Here is a 15,768-nt window from a genome sequence, read left to right as displayed (position 1 = left end):
ATGGACGATCGTAACCGCCGTGAGATATGATCTCACTGTCGTGCAGGTAGATCATTCCCTGTAACACGGAAAAGCGTGGTATTGAAATTTCCTAGATGTCCGAATGTTACATCCGTGTTTAGGATTTCCAAATATTGCACAACGCATTCTGTTCAATGTTTGATGCTATACAACCAGTAAAACGCCTTTTGGGCGAAGAACGAGCGAGCGAGATAGTGAGCCCTGCACGTGCGAAAGGGCGAGAGGGTACTTCCAACGGGCTTGCGCAAAGCACCCTTCTAACCGGTCGCTAGCGGTGTACCAAATTTGAACGCAATCGGCCCAGCCGTTCCTGAGATCTGGAAGCGGCATTCTGCACGTGCGCACGTGCAAACGGGGTCCAAACTGACTTTTGGACGGCACCCTACTAACTGGTCCCCAACCGTGTACCAAATTTGAGCGCAATCGGCCCAGCCGTTCTCGAGATCTGGAAGCGCCCCTGCACGTGCGCACGTGCAGTAGCACCTTAACCGCAACACATGGGAATGCATTGTCTGGTGGGTGCCTACCTGTATGCCAAGTTTCAGCGAAATCGCCCCAGTAATTACCGAGTTATTAAAATGGGAACAAATTTGACACCTCTTATTGTTACATTTTGCACGTGCACTGGGGGTGACCCACATGCATCGAGAGTATCCTATTTTTGGTAGAAGGGATGCTGCTACCCTACAAAAATTACCACAAGCCAATCGCCCAAGCGGCTGCTGAGATATGAGCCTCTCAAAATCACTACTTTTGCAAAACAGCTTGAACACCCTTGACTTTTCACGTGGCACGTGCCACGACGGTCACTGAGATGTATCAAAAGTAGTCAATTACGGGGTAGAAGGGATGCGGCTACCCAACAAAAAAGACCGCAGGCCAATCGGTCCAGCGGTTGCTGAGATATAAGCCTCTCAAAAGCGTTACAGGCCGGGCCGGGCCGGGCCGGGCCAGGCCGCTCATACTGAGATTTTCCCGTTATATTGAAAAGACTCACTTCGCTCGCTGCGCTCGCTCGCTCGTAACCAGTAAAACGCCTTTTAGGCGAAGAACGAGCGAGCGAGATAGTGAGCCCTGCACGTGCGGAAGGGCGAGAGGGTACTTGCAACGGGCATGTGCAAAGCACCCTTCTAACCGGTCGCTAGCGGTGTGCCAAATTTGAACGCAATCGGCCCAGCCGTTCCTGAGATCTGGAAGCGGCATTCTGCACGTGCGCACGTGCAAACGGGGTCCAGATTGACTTTTGCACGGCACCCTACTAACCGGTCCCCAACCGTGTACCAAACTTGAGCGCAATCGGCCCAGCCGTTCTCAAGATCTGGAAACGCCCCCTGCACTTGCGCACGTGCAGTAGCACCCTATCCGCAACACATGGGAATGCATTGCCTGGTGGGTGCCTACCTGTAGGTATGCCAAGTTTCAGCGAAATCGCCCCAGTAATTACCGAGTTATTAAAATGGGAACAAAGTTGACACCTCTTATTGTTGTATTTTGCACGTGCAGTGGGGGTCACTCACATAGATCAAGAGTATCCGACCTTTGGTAGAAGGGATGCAGCTACCCTATAAAAAGTACCGCAAGACAATCGCTCAAGCCGCTGCTGAGATATGGGCCTCTCAAAATCACTACTTTTGCGAAACTGCTTGAACACCCTTGACTTTTCACGTGGCACGTGCCACGACGGTCACTGAGATGTATCAAAAGTAGTCAATTACGGGGTAGAAGGGATGGGGCTACCCAGCAAAAAAGACCGCAGGCCAATCGGTCCAGCGGTTGCTGAGATATAAGCCTCTCAAAAGCGTTACAGGCCGGGCCGGGCCGGGCCGGGCCGGGCCGGGCCGCTCATACTGAGATTTTTCCGTTTTATTGAAAAGACTCGCTTCGCTCGCTGCGCTCGCTCGCTCGTAATAACGTCACAATGCTTGCGATAGAGCGACTCGAATAAAAGTCAAGGAAGTTTTTCCTATTGTTTTAAATCTTGGAGACTGTTGATTTTATCGTATCGAACCGCGCGTACATATGATAAATATATCTTTCACATCAATAATATCTAATAAGATAAGATCTTTTACATCGATAATAGTTAATACATATTCATTGTTATCCACTGACGAAGGTTCGAAGCTTGTTTGTTGTCCGTAACGTCTGGATTACTTTTACAGGAATTGTGGGTACGTTATTGTCTGTGATATAAAAAAGCAATTGCCGTATGTGGATTGCATTCTGGATAGCTCGACAATGATTTTTCAAGTGAAGCAAATGAATTAAGGTAAATCTGCACCAATGCCACTAATTCTCCAGATGCTTCACATACGAGCTTCTCGACCACGTTTAGGCTCACCTTGAGCAGATCAAAGATGAGCGAGGCGACGAACATGTTGTCCAGCACGACGTCATGGTTGTTGAGGATGTCCCGGAGCGAACCACGCGCGCAGTACGGCTCCAGAACACACACCTGGCCCGGCTCCACCGAGGCGCCCAGGAACGGCAGCAGGTTGTCGTGGCGCAGCTCGCGAATCTGTCCACCAGTGACGTCATCAGGGGGGCACTAAGTGACGTCAACAGTGGTAGAATGATATGAGAGGATGCTCATATCTGGTAATGAGTGACGCAAGTGTATTATAAACCATATAAATATGTAATCGCCGTTTCACAGGGATTGAATACAATTTGGGAATACAAAAGGACGAGAAAACCTTAGAACATTAATTCACAAATGGAACAATTTTAATTATTCTTCTTTCGCAAGTTTGCTGCTTATTCAGGCAGCATTCCGCCTCCATTAACCCGCGCGGGGCTGGGGCCTCCAGCCGAACGCGCGGGGCTGGGGGGGGGGTAAATTTTACCCCCCTGTTATCTCCCGAACTAATAGTCCGATTTGGAACATTCAAACGCCAATCGAAAGATCTCATCACGAACAACTAAAAACATGTACTTAATTTTAAGTTTGAAGTCAAGGTCAAGGTCAGGTCAAGGGTACAAATTGCAAGTTCCTACACTATCGGCCTTGCACCGTAGTTGCCGAAGAATGGAGTCATGGATTGAGACTGATCACCCAAAACGTGTTCTTAGGCTACCAAGACAATATTCGTTGCATACAATATCATTCAGAGGTCAAGGTCAAGGTCAGGTCAGGTCAGGTCAGGTCACCAAAAACAAAATATAGAAAAGGGCATGTGCGACACATGTTTTATGGGTCATTTTACTCATAGAATTCAATAGGCACACTCAATAAGTGATATGGACCACCTCTGGATGAATTTCAGGTCGAGGTCAGGTCAAGGTCAGGTCAAGTGAGGTCAAATTTTGAAGTTGGTTGTTAAGGCCTAAAAAGGTGTCTATCTGATGCAGTTTTTCACGGCGAATCGAATGGTGCTATTTTTGTTTCCGTACGAGGTCTAGAACTTCTAAAAAAAGTCATTTTTCAAAAAAATTGTGTGTCGTGACGTCATAAAATTTTGAATAACTCCCACATTTTTGAACCAATTCTTCTAAAACTTGGTATGTAGGTGCACATAGACCACTTCTCTGACATATATTCCGTTTTTTTTCGATACACTCAAAATTTTGGATTTTATAGCTATTTTCCCAAAAAAGTCAGTTTTTTGAAGAAAAAAATTAGGCCAAAATTCAAAATTTTCAAAAAACCGAGATAGCCATTTGATAGACAAAGTAGAATTACGTATATCCTTTTTTGTTACGTCTTGATTCCTTTAAAAATGAAGATGTTAGCGGCGTTTGAACTTTTGCCGTTTTTGAGGCGAAAATGGCGAACATGACGTCACTAAAACCTCAATTTCTCAAAAATTTTCCGACGGATTTCGCTCAAATTTTCAGGGAACGTGTCAAATTGATGTAAGAAAAGGTACTAAAAGTTTGGCGGCGCTGCGCGCCGGCGTTTTTGAGATATTGCAAAAATTCGCGAGGGAGGGTAAAATTTACCCCCCCCCCCCAGCCCCGCGCGGGTTAAATCCTCCATACTAGATATAAGTCAAGATCTAATCTATCAAATCGAGGCGGCTCGCGCATCCATTTAGCTCTTCATATGAATTCGCACAGCCCGCGCGCCCTGCCGTTGAACGACTGCACGACATAAGACGTCACTGCTATGACCTTCAGTGTCGGAGAACTAATGACAAGATGTCCGCTCTGCGCTGACAAGGCCTCGGAATCGAGTCATAGTTTGGGACGCTTATCATCCCCGCGGCAGTTTATAACTAACCTCGCCGCCAACTTTGGCAATATTCCTGATGTCCTATCAGCGGTATGTTTGGACATCGGAGCTCCCTGGGTCTACAGATTTCAAAACGGGTGCGAGTTCACGAGGAATCTGATCAGAAAACGCCGGCTTCGTTATCTGCTTGGGTCCATTTATTTATGTATTTATTTATTTACTTTGTAAATTAAGGTTCACAAGCTTAACTAAATTCGAGTGAAAATTTCATATATTGGAGATAGTTCAGGAAGACAAGTACGATTGATGATGACTGAGGAGTCAAATACGAGTTCCCCTTAGCTATCGGTCCCGCAAATGACAGACGAACTGCTCTAGTGGAAAATGATTCGTTCAGCGTCGTGCCAAACGGGATTTACACTGGATTTGAACCAATTCTGCCGCTGAAGCCTTCGAATCAAGCTATCGACAGACGTGAGACAGACTGCCGACTGGCGAGGCAGCTGCCTTCCCGTTTTACCGATGTCCGGCAATTGAAAAAAAAAACGGTTTTGATTGCCGATCCCACATGTCCTACATATCTGTTCAGTTTATTGCAAGGATAGCTCAAGAATATATCTTATAATTTCAATCTTATTTTGATTAAAATAGTTTTATGTGCATGTGTTATGCATATGTGCATAGACCTTAAAGGAATTTGCTAAAAGCAGTTGCTAAATAAACAAGTAATATGCATTGCGCAGTTACGATATTTGACTGTTACGCCGGCGTGGTTATGGCTGTTCCCTATTTTCACAACAAATAATTGCTTTTATAAATGTACCACAATAAAAAACAACAAATAAATTGTTTTGAAATAATAACTGCGGCTCTATCATTTCATCTCAAGTGTAAGGCATCAATTTTTTGCGCGTATAAGGTACTTCGCGGTTCAATGTGATTATCAATACACATTCAATCCTCATGTAAGATCTGGTTTAGTCTAGCATATCCGTTTCACAGCCTGTTTCATTTCCAGTGATGTGGTGTGCCCCTGGGTCTCGTTGTTTGCTGATGCGTCTTTGTTCTCTCCCCTGGGTCGTATAGGGACGGGTGACCTCATCAAAACAAGGACCCAACTCGAAAACAGTCGCTGCGTAGAGGTCGATTTACGAGGGACAATTCCCAGCGCGCGCAGTTGTAGGTACACGCCAGGGGAACTGTTTCAAATCGGACTTTTCCGCCTAAAGCACCAAAAGGTGGCCACGAGCGAAGTTAACCCTTGCCGGCCGAGGGGGCCGCCCCCCATATGTTTTTTTTTCGCGATAGCTCCGAACACGCTGGCGATAGAGAGCTGAAACTTGGCATACCTGACCTGTGATCCAAGCCGGATCTTTTGACACCAACCGCATTTTTGGGTCAGGTCAGGTCACTGACCTATGACGTCATAAGTGAACCTCTGCACGGTCTTCAGATGTCGCAACTTCGCAACGCCCTCACTGCCAGAGGAGATGTCACAGTGAAATGAAACTTGCAGGATCTAGTATCCATTATGAGTCCCACAAGTTGTATATCTCGGATTTTTCCTAAAGGTCATATGAGATCAGGCCATTTTCGTGACCTCACCATTATAAGTCAATGGGGAAAAATGAAAACTGCTATTCTGGCGTCGGGAACGATCTCCAACTATCTCAAGCACACAGAATCGTGATTTGATGCACTCCTTGCAAGGTTAGATGCGTCACTTTTGCAATGTTGACCTTGCGTGACGTCATTTATGACGTCATCAAGGTCATATTAGTTTTTCGTCAATAACTCTTGATCAAATTGAGCAAGCGAGTCGGGAAAGCCACCAATGGACTCAGGAAGGCCTGCCGAATCGAATGATATGCGACATGACCTCTTTCGACCAGCTTCGTGACCTGGGGGTGCTGACCTGACCTTGACCTGAGGTCAACACCTCAAGTTGACCTGACCCGGACAAAAAGTACATCATTCGACGCGCCTGAGTAAGGCGAACACGATGCTGCCAAAATCGGCGCTCTGCGGCCGTTTTTTTGCGAAGTTATTCACCAAAAACTGAACCGTACCTTGGGGCACTTGACCTGACCTCAGAGCTCACCGGTTGACCTAGGACCTTAAAATCGGGTACCGATCTCTGCGTCTCGTAACGGCGCACACGCTCGTTTTTTTTCCGCGACGCGCTAGCTCCACCAGGGGCGAAACGGCGAGGGGGGGGTGGTACCCGCCCCCCCCCCCTCGGCCGGCGCGTATGTAGAAAACCAATAGGTCCGGTGAGGGTTAAAACACGACTGTAGAACTGCAAGCTACTTTGCAAGGAAACAACCATGCCGTTTCGAGATGCTTACAAAGACTCTGGTACTGGTTAACTCGATCACTATGATGCTTGGTTCCACAGTCACAATGTGGGCCTGTGGGCCGGGAAGAAGGCGAGGACTCGACCTCGTAATGAGGGCCAGGTAACCGACTTGGCCTCAGATTCAAGTTGTGAGAAGCCGAGATTGATGAACAAATTGTATTTACATATGGGATGAAGTTTATTGATATCTCAAAGTTACATTGTCTTTGAGAGAATCATTGAAATTGAGAGTGTTGCGAAGCCGCGCCATTTGTGAACCGTGCATACTGCTGAGGGTCACACATGACGTCACTCATAAGTTGTGATCTGGCCTAGCCTGAAGATGTGACTGGCTTCTAAAGCTAAAGCTACAATGAAAGATCAGGGATATGTGTACGTAAGGTTTCCGTCTCATCTCATTCTTTACGACTTTGTAAATTCAAAAAGCCGATGCCGAAAATGTGTTGTTCACAACGTTTCCTGTAGCGCTTTCTCAAATCAAACCGGTTCCAATAATTGATTTGAATAGATCTTACTGAACGTCACGATAAATGGGATATTCATAAGATATACAAGTGAAGGTCCCATCCTTTTTGATGACTCTGTCTGACATCATGTGACGTGACCTTACCAACTTGAGCTCTTTCCTAATGCTCCTGGTCAGATCAACACTTTTCTTGTTGATGAACTTGACAGCTACAATAGTTCCTTTGTATATGCCAATCTGTGAAAAAAAAACGAAGAAAAGTGCTACAATACAGGTGATAAAGGAATCTTTACGACAACGTGGCGTCGGCGTGTTAAAATATTACAACATGGCTTATGTTATGATCGATTAAATCAATTGGCCAGTTATGGTCGAATCAATGGAATAGATATATTCCAAAATACGCTATAACAATATTTAGGACTTCACAAACGAAAAGATCAGCCCTGCACGGCTTTGAACAAGTAAAATGTTTTTATTATACACTGATTAAAAAAAAAACAGTCCAATTCTATTCACACAATAAAGTATAAAACATATAAAAATTAAATTTTTATTATGAACTAATAAACGTTCGGCGTCATCAGGAAAAAAGTTTGATAATCATGTAAAATGGCTCACGCCTCACAGTTTAGGATAATTAGTTACATAGCACCCTAAGCAGATCCTCGGTCTCACCTACCCTGCAATAGGTAGCATCAGTTCCTGAGCGCGCCTCCTCTCTGGCATCATTTCCAGCGCGCTGGTGAATGCACCCTGTCGCCGGCTGGGGTACGATATCGTTCACATCAAAGACAGTCAACGTAGCTCCATCAAACATTTTAGGATATACAGTTCAGTATACAATATTTACGATATATGCCATATACGATATTTGCGATTATGATATATACATCAAATATTTTGTATATAGTTCAATTTACGATGCTCGCACGATTGAAACAATATCTCGCCAACATATTCTATGTGATGCGACAAACAGCAATCGGGCGCAGGCAGCCGGAAAACACGGCTCCTCTGTTGCTGCTGAAAAAGGTATTTCGATAACTTTGCCTCACCTTGAATTGCTGTCCTCCGAAGTTGTCATTGCTGTTTGCTTCCAGCAGCTGCACGCTTCTCAGATCGATTTTCCATAGAAGACACGCCAGCTTCAGTTCGTGACGGTAGTGCCTGCCAGTTAGAGACAAATAGCTTTATTTCGTGACCAGGCCGGCCAGCATATACCACGCCCCTCAATGTTAAACACATTGATGTATGACAAAGGGTGCTTTCCAGCTTCAAAAGCTGTTTGTCAGTCTGTCGGTCAGTCAGTCTGCCCGTCGGTCCGTCTGTCTTTCTGTTGAGGTCTACCTGTCTTTATGTAAGCTTGTAAGAACGTTCTGCGTGCGTTTCCGGTCCCTAACAGCCGACAATATAAATCACTAACAGAATATTTGCTGAGCGACAACTTCAAACGACACTGCACAATCAGCAACCACAAATAGAGCGAGAGACGATGAAAGGAGCCGTGATGGACTCATTCAGGGAAGGCAAGATCTAGTCGAATCCGACAGAAGCTGCTGCTGACGTCGTGATCACCAGAAAGAGCGAGAATGAGGTCCAACGGGAGCAGCTGGAGAGAGTCCCCGCGCAAAACAATCCGAGCTGAAGCGGTATTCGCATCGGCTTAGCGCCAACGTAAGCGGCTGAAAACCCTCTCTGGGAAGGATGAGTGCGAGAATTATGCGCTCCAAAGGTGGGAGAAAAGAGAACACATTTGTAACATCTATAATCACAGGAACTTCAATGGTCAGAAACGGTAAGTTATATCCCAACTGAGAGTACCATAAAAAGAAGGTGACAGATTCGGATATATGAATGTCTATAGATCAATAGTCAATGATTGTGATTGTATGATTGTTAACCCGCGCCCCAGTGGCGGTCTCAGCCAACTTCGCCCTAGTGGGGGGGGGGGGGGCATATGTTACCACCCACCTCTAACTCAAAAACTAAAAGGGCCAGACAGACGTGCTTAAAAGGCAGTCGATAGCTCTCGATGCGTACGTTTGAAAGTATGTCGGTCATTTTTCATCTTAGAGCAGTATTGGGGTCACCAGAGGTCATCAAAGGTCAAAATTTGCGAATTGTCATTATATTTTTCAGAAAACATGCCATTCTTTCAGGAACTATGATAGATAGAAAAACGCTGGGAAAGCAATCGATAGTTTTTGAACTTTTATTTTGAAAAGGTCATCATCAAAAATGACCTCAGGTCAACGGTTTAGCCTCCAGAAGGCAAAAACAAAAACAAAACTGTTTTACGAAAAGTGTTTTTCGACAATAACTTTTGACTTAACCCTATTGGTGGCAGGGGGGGGGGGGTTGTTTTTATCCACCCCTCAGGTTTTTCGGGAATATCTCCGAAACCGCTGAAGCTACGATGCTGAAATTTTCTGACTTTTCCTAAAACTAAATTGGGCACATTCCCTGAAAATTTCAAGTTCATATCCTTTACCAGGGGCGGCTCCAGAGCACTAGGAATTGGGGGGTCCTATTCGTGAAGCGAGTCATTTGGGGCGAAGATCACGATGCTGATGTATTATAACTGTATACACCAGTTTTACGAACATTGAATGAAAGGTATCATGTGATAACATATACAAAGTTAATGTGCATCCTCTTTTGACACGTTTTTGCTATAATAGGCGGATCCAGGCGTCCAAAAAGGGGGGCTATGTTTTACCTCCCAACATAGGTGCCCTGATACCGCCTATGCATGACCAATACAATTGTAGTCGTTTTCTCATAAGAAAATTGTATCATAACAAGACCATTGCCACCCTTTTTAGAAACAGTACCAACAAAAACCTTATTTACTATACTTTTTGTGTACCCCCAATCTCAATTATCTGTATCCGCCTATGATTTTTGAAAATGCATATTTTTAGGATCGTTGTGAATTCCTGGTTCATTCTCTATCGATCGGCAAAAGTTGCGTTAAGATTGGTTCAGAAACCTGGCCGTGATAAACAGTCTAAAATGTATCTGCAATTTGCCCGTTTTTACCTCCCTCTACCCCCCCCCCCCTATAGACATTTTTTAATTTTTATTTTTTAGAAATGTAGATCACGTTGAGCGAAATCGAATGCCGTTTGAATTTTGAAAATCGGCCCGTTAGATCTCGAGATATCAAGGGGTGTCGTAAACAGCCCCCCTAGGCCACTAATAGGGGTAGCCAGGAGCCTGCCACTAATAGGGTTAAAAAAAGCTAGGACATTTTTATTGCCAGAATCGTGTTCCTCTCGCCGAGATGCGTCGAATGAACTATAATTTGACCTTGAAAGGTCAACTTCAAAATTTGATCTCAGGTCAAGGTCATGACCTGACCGGAAAAGGTCATGTTGCATATCAGTTTATGCGCCTCGGCAAGACAAAGACAATGAGGCCAACCCCAGCGTTCTATCTTTTTCCAATCGAGAGTTATTGGCAAAAAAAAACAGTTTGTAGCCTCAAATGACCTCGGATGACCTTTCTAGAGGCTATCAGCAGAAAAGATACCTTGGTCGTCACGGGTGGTCCATATCATTGTGATTCTGAAATATTTGGACTGTTCCTATGCGTACACACGGATCTAGAGGCATTTTCGTTTTTCTGCCTTGACTTATATTGGAAAAGTCACGCCACTGACCTGACCTTAGTTCACGCATATAAAAAATCCGAGAAATACAACTTGTAGGCACCTATAACATCATGCAATCCACCAAGTTTAAAACCTCTCTGACAAACACTGCAGGCTGGACATAATGCAAAGACTTTTTAGACTTTTTTTAGACTTGGTCAGTTAACTTGACCTGGTGACCTCACCTGACGTGACCTGGAGTCAAAAAGTTCACACATTGCCCAAAATTGATGTGCAAACAGCTATTCCAAGCGGCGCGGCGCTACACGCCGCGTTTTTTAATTACACGCAAAAAACGCGACAGGGTGGTTAAGAATATATCACCAAGCGCCATTTCTGTGCAGACTTATAACCACTCCAGAAACCAGTCTGACAGCGAAACTATCATTCAATAAGAGCTCGACAGCAATATGAAAAGGAAAAAATTGGAACAGATTTTGTGAAAGTGGACTAAAACGGCCAAATGTCCGCATCATTGGCCCAATATGTCAAACTAATCCTACTGAGTTTGAATGTGGAAGCAAAAGCGAGCAGACGAAGCTTTTCAAGCCAATATTGCTTTGTGATGAATTCGATTCAGCACAGAACCCGCCGAGAGCCCTGTAGACTAAAAAGACGTATTTAGCCACACAGCTCTGATCCATATGCTCTAAAAAAGCATGCACTTCTTGAGAATGTAGCGACGGCGGGTCTTACCAGGAATGCCAATTTTCCTGGTGTAATGACGTGGGCGGCGATGCGTGAAATGACGCGGGATCTTAGCGTCATCTGAGAGCAATGAGGAGACGCTGGTGAGTCCGCAAAGGCTCAGCGCACGTAATTGGACACTCGATATAAGATATTCTGCACTGGAGATTAAAAAACGTGGTGTAAAAACCCCTATCATAATGTGTCGCCTCCGTAGCTGAATGCCCTAAATGTCAGCAGAGAAGATATTCATGATGGGAACCAGAGGCGTCATCTATGTGTGCCTGAAGCTGGTACAAATAAAACAAATCCTGAAACCCAAGCAACTGCAGGCAAGCAAGTGTGCTTTCAGCGGGTGCTTGCAAGAGGTTATTAACCCGCCCGGGCCCGGGGGGTAATCCCAACCACCGCAGCCCGGGGGGGGGGGGCGTTTTTCGCCCCCCCTGTCTAACTCCGTAAATAAGGGAGCTACGGAAACAAAAGCGATACCAAACGAAAGGTCCTTACGAGACGATTCTAATGCACCTAAAATTTTTGACCTCAGGTCAATTTTCAAGGTCAGAGGTCAAGGTCAAAGGCAAAAACCGCCACATGTGTAGTGATCTCAAAGTAAGCCTTCTAGAGGACGGCAGGCTGCATCAAACCGGCAAAATTGGCTGTCAAACGAAAGAAGAGAATCTGAGGATTCTGAAAATGTGCTCAAAGTGAAAGGTCAAGGTCAAGGTCACGCTCAAAATTGACCTCAAACTTGGCACTTTTTCGCATATCTTGCGTGCTAACTTCCAAGATGTTTTGAAATGTTTTGAGGCTTATCAGTTCCCTATTTGTGGTTCATCTTACGATACAAGGCTGCTCAAAGGTCAAGGTCACAGAAGAGTATCCCTGCTAGAGGCTATTTCACTGATTCAAGTTAGTAATAATAAATAAGACAATTTTGCAATCCGGAAGCTCTAAATGAAGGCTTAGAGGAAAATAGATGCCAGATTCGTGATCAGCGGGTACAAATCCATCATAAACGACCTTTCATGTGTCAAGGTCAACCAGAGGTCATTCGAGGTCACATGAGGTCAACATAAAATTTGACCTTTTCCGAACAAAATATATATCATTCGACGCGGCTTGACAAGGCGAATGCGATGGTACCACTGCCGTAGCTCTAGGACCATTTTTGTCGAAGTTATTTGCGAAAAACTAAAACCACATTTCGGGGTCGTTGACCTGACCTCTGACCTCAGGTCACCAAAACTATTTTTTTATTTTTCTCTAGGTCAAACGCTACACAACCGTGTTCATAATTTGTCTTTATCTCTAAAACTCTATTTTTAGCAGCTATTTGAAGTTTGCGTCTGTGACGCCGAAGTTTGCCGTGCAGGGGTCTAGAAAAATGGACCTTGTGACGTCATCAAGGGGGCTAGGTCCAAATTTTTTACTTCAGAAGATGTCAAATTGATGGGAGAAAAGGTACTGAAAGTTTCGCCTTCCTATCCTTAAGCGTTCGGGAGCTATCGCAAATATTCGCCAGGGGGGGGGCGATAAACGCCCCCCCGGGCCCGCGAGGGTTAACCCTCGCCCTGGCAGGGCATTTTTCATAACACGGCCTGGCAGGGGGGGGGGGGGTCGATGCGACCCCCCTCGCGATTGGCTCCTATGGCACCTAGAAACACCAAATTTGGTAGGTAGGTGGGCCCCCTGAAATTCTCGCCTTTGTGCAAATTTTGTTGCTCTAGGTCAATATTTAGGGGGGTTTTGGGGGGATAAATGTAAAAATTTCGCTAAAAACAGGTCAAAAGTTTTTCGCTTATAACTTTTGATCTAATTAAGATAAAGCAAAAAGAAAAGCACCAGTGAACTCAGCACTTCAAGGCGCGTCGAATGATATACTTTTTAGCTTGCTTAAGTGTACTTAAAGTTTTTCTTAAATTTTAAGTAAACTTAAATTAAGTTGAAGTTAACCAAATTGCATCATGTTGCATATCATTCGATTCGGCTGATCACCAGGAACACAACGATACCATTTTTTAAGCTCTAGCGTCATTATGTGACAAGTTATTGGCAAAAACGTCATTTGACCTCAGTTGACCTCATTTGACCTGACCCATGGATAAGCACACCAAACAAAGAAGCACCAAGTGACCTACTGTTAAGTACTGTGGTTTCAAAGCACAAAAGTGATAGAACGAAGCGGATATCTCCAGTATTTTCCGAATTTAGTATTTTCCCATAGGCTTAACATTACGACGTAATGACCTCTAACTGACCTCAGGTCAGTGACCTAAAAAAAACGAACTATATGTTATACAACTCGGTGAACTTAGCACATCCTGAAAGTTTGAAGGAAATCAGTCCAAAACTGTGAGTTGGACAGGTGCAAAAAGAAAATTGAAATTTGACCATGACCTTGTACCGTTTTTTTCTGACCTGGTGACCTGACCCAAGGTCACCTGGACCTGAAATTTTCAGGTCATATGTAAAAAGGTTGCCTCATAGGCTGTGCCAAATTTGGCGGCGCTGCGCGCCGCCGTTTTTACGCTATCGTCGAAAAACCTTAGGGGGGGGGGGGTCGCATCGAGGGGGAGGGTTAATTGTTGAATGAAATATTAGTATTTATTTAGTTATCTGGTTACAAAGTAGCATGAATCTACGTTCAAATAACGTGACTAACTAGTAAAACTCCCTACCGCTCAAGCATTACGCAAGCCTGGGCTAACATCAGCTTTGGTGTTCGCAGCTGATTTCTTCCTTCCTGGTATTCCTTTAAAGGAACTATCCCACCTTCTAAAATGTTGTTAAAACCAGTTAAATTGTGCCCGACTTTATAGATTCGATGACCAGGAAAACGGTTCTGGCATTTATTTTTCATTAAACATCTTAGGCTTCCCATATTCCAAACACAAACTTTCAAATAAGTGACGTCACAGCCCAAAATTACCTCCTTCCCCAGGCCACATTACCGTCATAAAGCTGATTCTTTTTACTCTGTAGGCACCACAACAAAGTTCAGACCAAGTTTTAAGCGATTTTTCAACGAACAAACCCATTTAAATCAGAATGACTAAACGAGGTGACGTCACACTAACGGTCGCTCCATGTTGAAGATAGGGCCTTGTACAAGGCCTATTTTCAAATGAAGGGAACGAATTTCTTCAACACCAAGAGGCCGCGGGGGTTGCAACCTAGATAGATATAGGTTTCTGAACCTCGCCGCAAACTTGGCTATCTCAACTCAAACCCCATGTTAACCCTCGCGGGCCCGGGGGGGGGGGGGGCGTTTTTCGCCCCCCCCTGGCGAATATTTGCGATAACTCCCGAACGCTTAGGGATAGGAAGGCGAAACTTTCAGTACCTTTTCTCCCATCAATTTGACATCTTCTGAAGTAAAAAATTTGGACCTAGCCCCCTTGATGACGTCACAAGGTCCATTTTTCTAGACCCCTGCACGGCAAACTTCGGCGTCACAGACGCAAACTTCAAATAGCTGCTAAAAATAGAGTTTTAGAGATAAAGACAAATTACGAGCACGGCTGTGTAGCGTTTGACCTAGAGAAAAATGGAAAAATAGTTTTGGTGACCTGAGGTCAGAGGTCAGGTCAACGACCCCGAAATGTGGTTTTAGTTTTTCGCAAATAACTTCGACAAAAATGGTCCTAGAGCTACGGCAGTGGTACCATCGCATTCGCCTTGTCAAGCCGCGTCGAATGATATATATTTTGTTCGGAAAAGGTCAAGTTTCATGTTGACCTCATGTGACCTCGAATGACCTCTGGTTGACCTTGACACATTGAAGGTCGTTTCTGATGGATTTGTACCCGCTGATCACGAATCTGGCATCTATGTTCCTCTAAGCCTTCATTTAGAGCTTCCGGATGGCAAAATTGTCTTATTTATTATTACTAACTTGAATCAGTGAAATAGCCTCTAGCAGGGATACTCTTCTGTGACCTTGACCTTTGAGCAGCCTTGTATCGTAAGATGAACCACAAATAGGGAACTGATAAGCCTCAAAACATTTCAAAACATCTTGGAAGTTAGCACGCAAGATGTGCGAAAAAGTGCCAAGTTTGAGGTCAATTTTGAGCGTGACCTTGACCTTGACCTTTGATTTGGAGCACATTTTCAGAATCCTCAGATTCTCTTCTTTCGTTTGACACCCAATTTTGCCGGTTTGATGCAGCCTGCCGCCCTCTAGAAGGCTTACTTTGAGATCACTACACATGTGCCGGTTTTGGCCTTTGACCTTGACCTCTGACCTTGAAAATTGACCTGAGGTCAAAAATTTTAGGTGCATTAGAATCGTCTCGTAAGGACCTTTCGTTTGGTATCGCTTTTGTTTCCGTAGCTCCCTTATTTACGGAGTTAGACAGGGGGGCGAAAAACGCCCCCCCCCCCGGGCTGCGGTGGTTGGG

The 15,768-nt window shown here is 44.8% G+C and overlaps 1 protein-coding gene across 1 annotated transcript in view; it reads right to left on the bottom strand.

Moving 5' to 3' along the window:
* Positions 1–6: 6 nt before the first annotated feature.
* Positions 7–15,768, bottom strand: part of LOC122375798 (guanylate cyclase 32E-like) — a gene marked incomplete at its 3' end in the record, with an annotated part of 77,543 nt that continues 61,781 nt past the window's right edge. Inside the window, exons 11-15 of the mRNA XM_043355327.1 lie at positions 8,079–8,190; positions 7,703–7,786; positions 7,165–7,257; positions 2,363–2,539; positions 7–58 (exon numbers count right to left, since the gene is read on the bottom strand). Coding sequence (XP_043211262.1) covers positions 7–58; positions 2,363–2,539; positions 7,165–7,257; positions 7,703–7,786; positions 8,079–8,190 — 518 coding nt within the window. The remainder of the gene's footprint in view (positions 59–2,362; positions 2,540–7,164; positions 7,258–7,702; positions 7,787–8,078; positions 8,191–15,768) is intronic.

The sequence above is a fragment of the Amphibalanus amphitrite genome, unplaced genomic scaffold (genome assembly GCF_019059575.1).
Source record: "Amphibalanus amphitrite isolate SeventyFive unplaced genomic scaffold, NRLGWU_Aamphi_draft 001923F_arrow, whole genome shotgun sequence".
In the NCBI taxonomy this organism is placed as follows: domain Eukaryota; kingdom Metazoa; phylum Arthropoda; class Thecostraca; order Balanomorpha; family Balanidae; genus Amphibalanus; species Amphibalanus amphitrite.
Note: the sequence above shows the minus strand (reverse complement) of the source record. Positions and strands in the feature narration are given on the sequence as shown.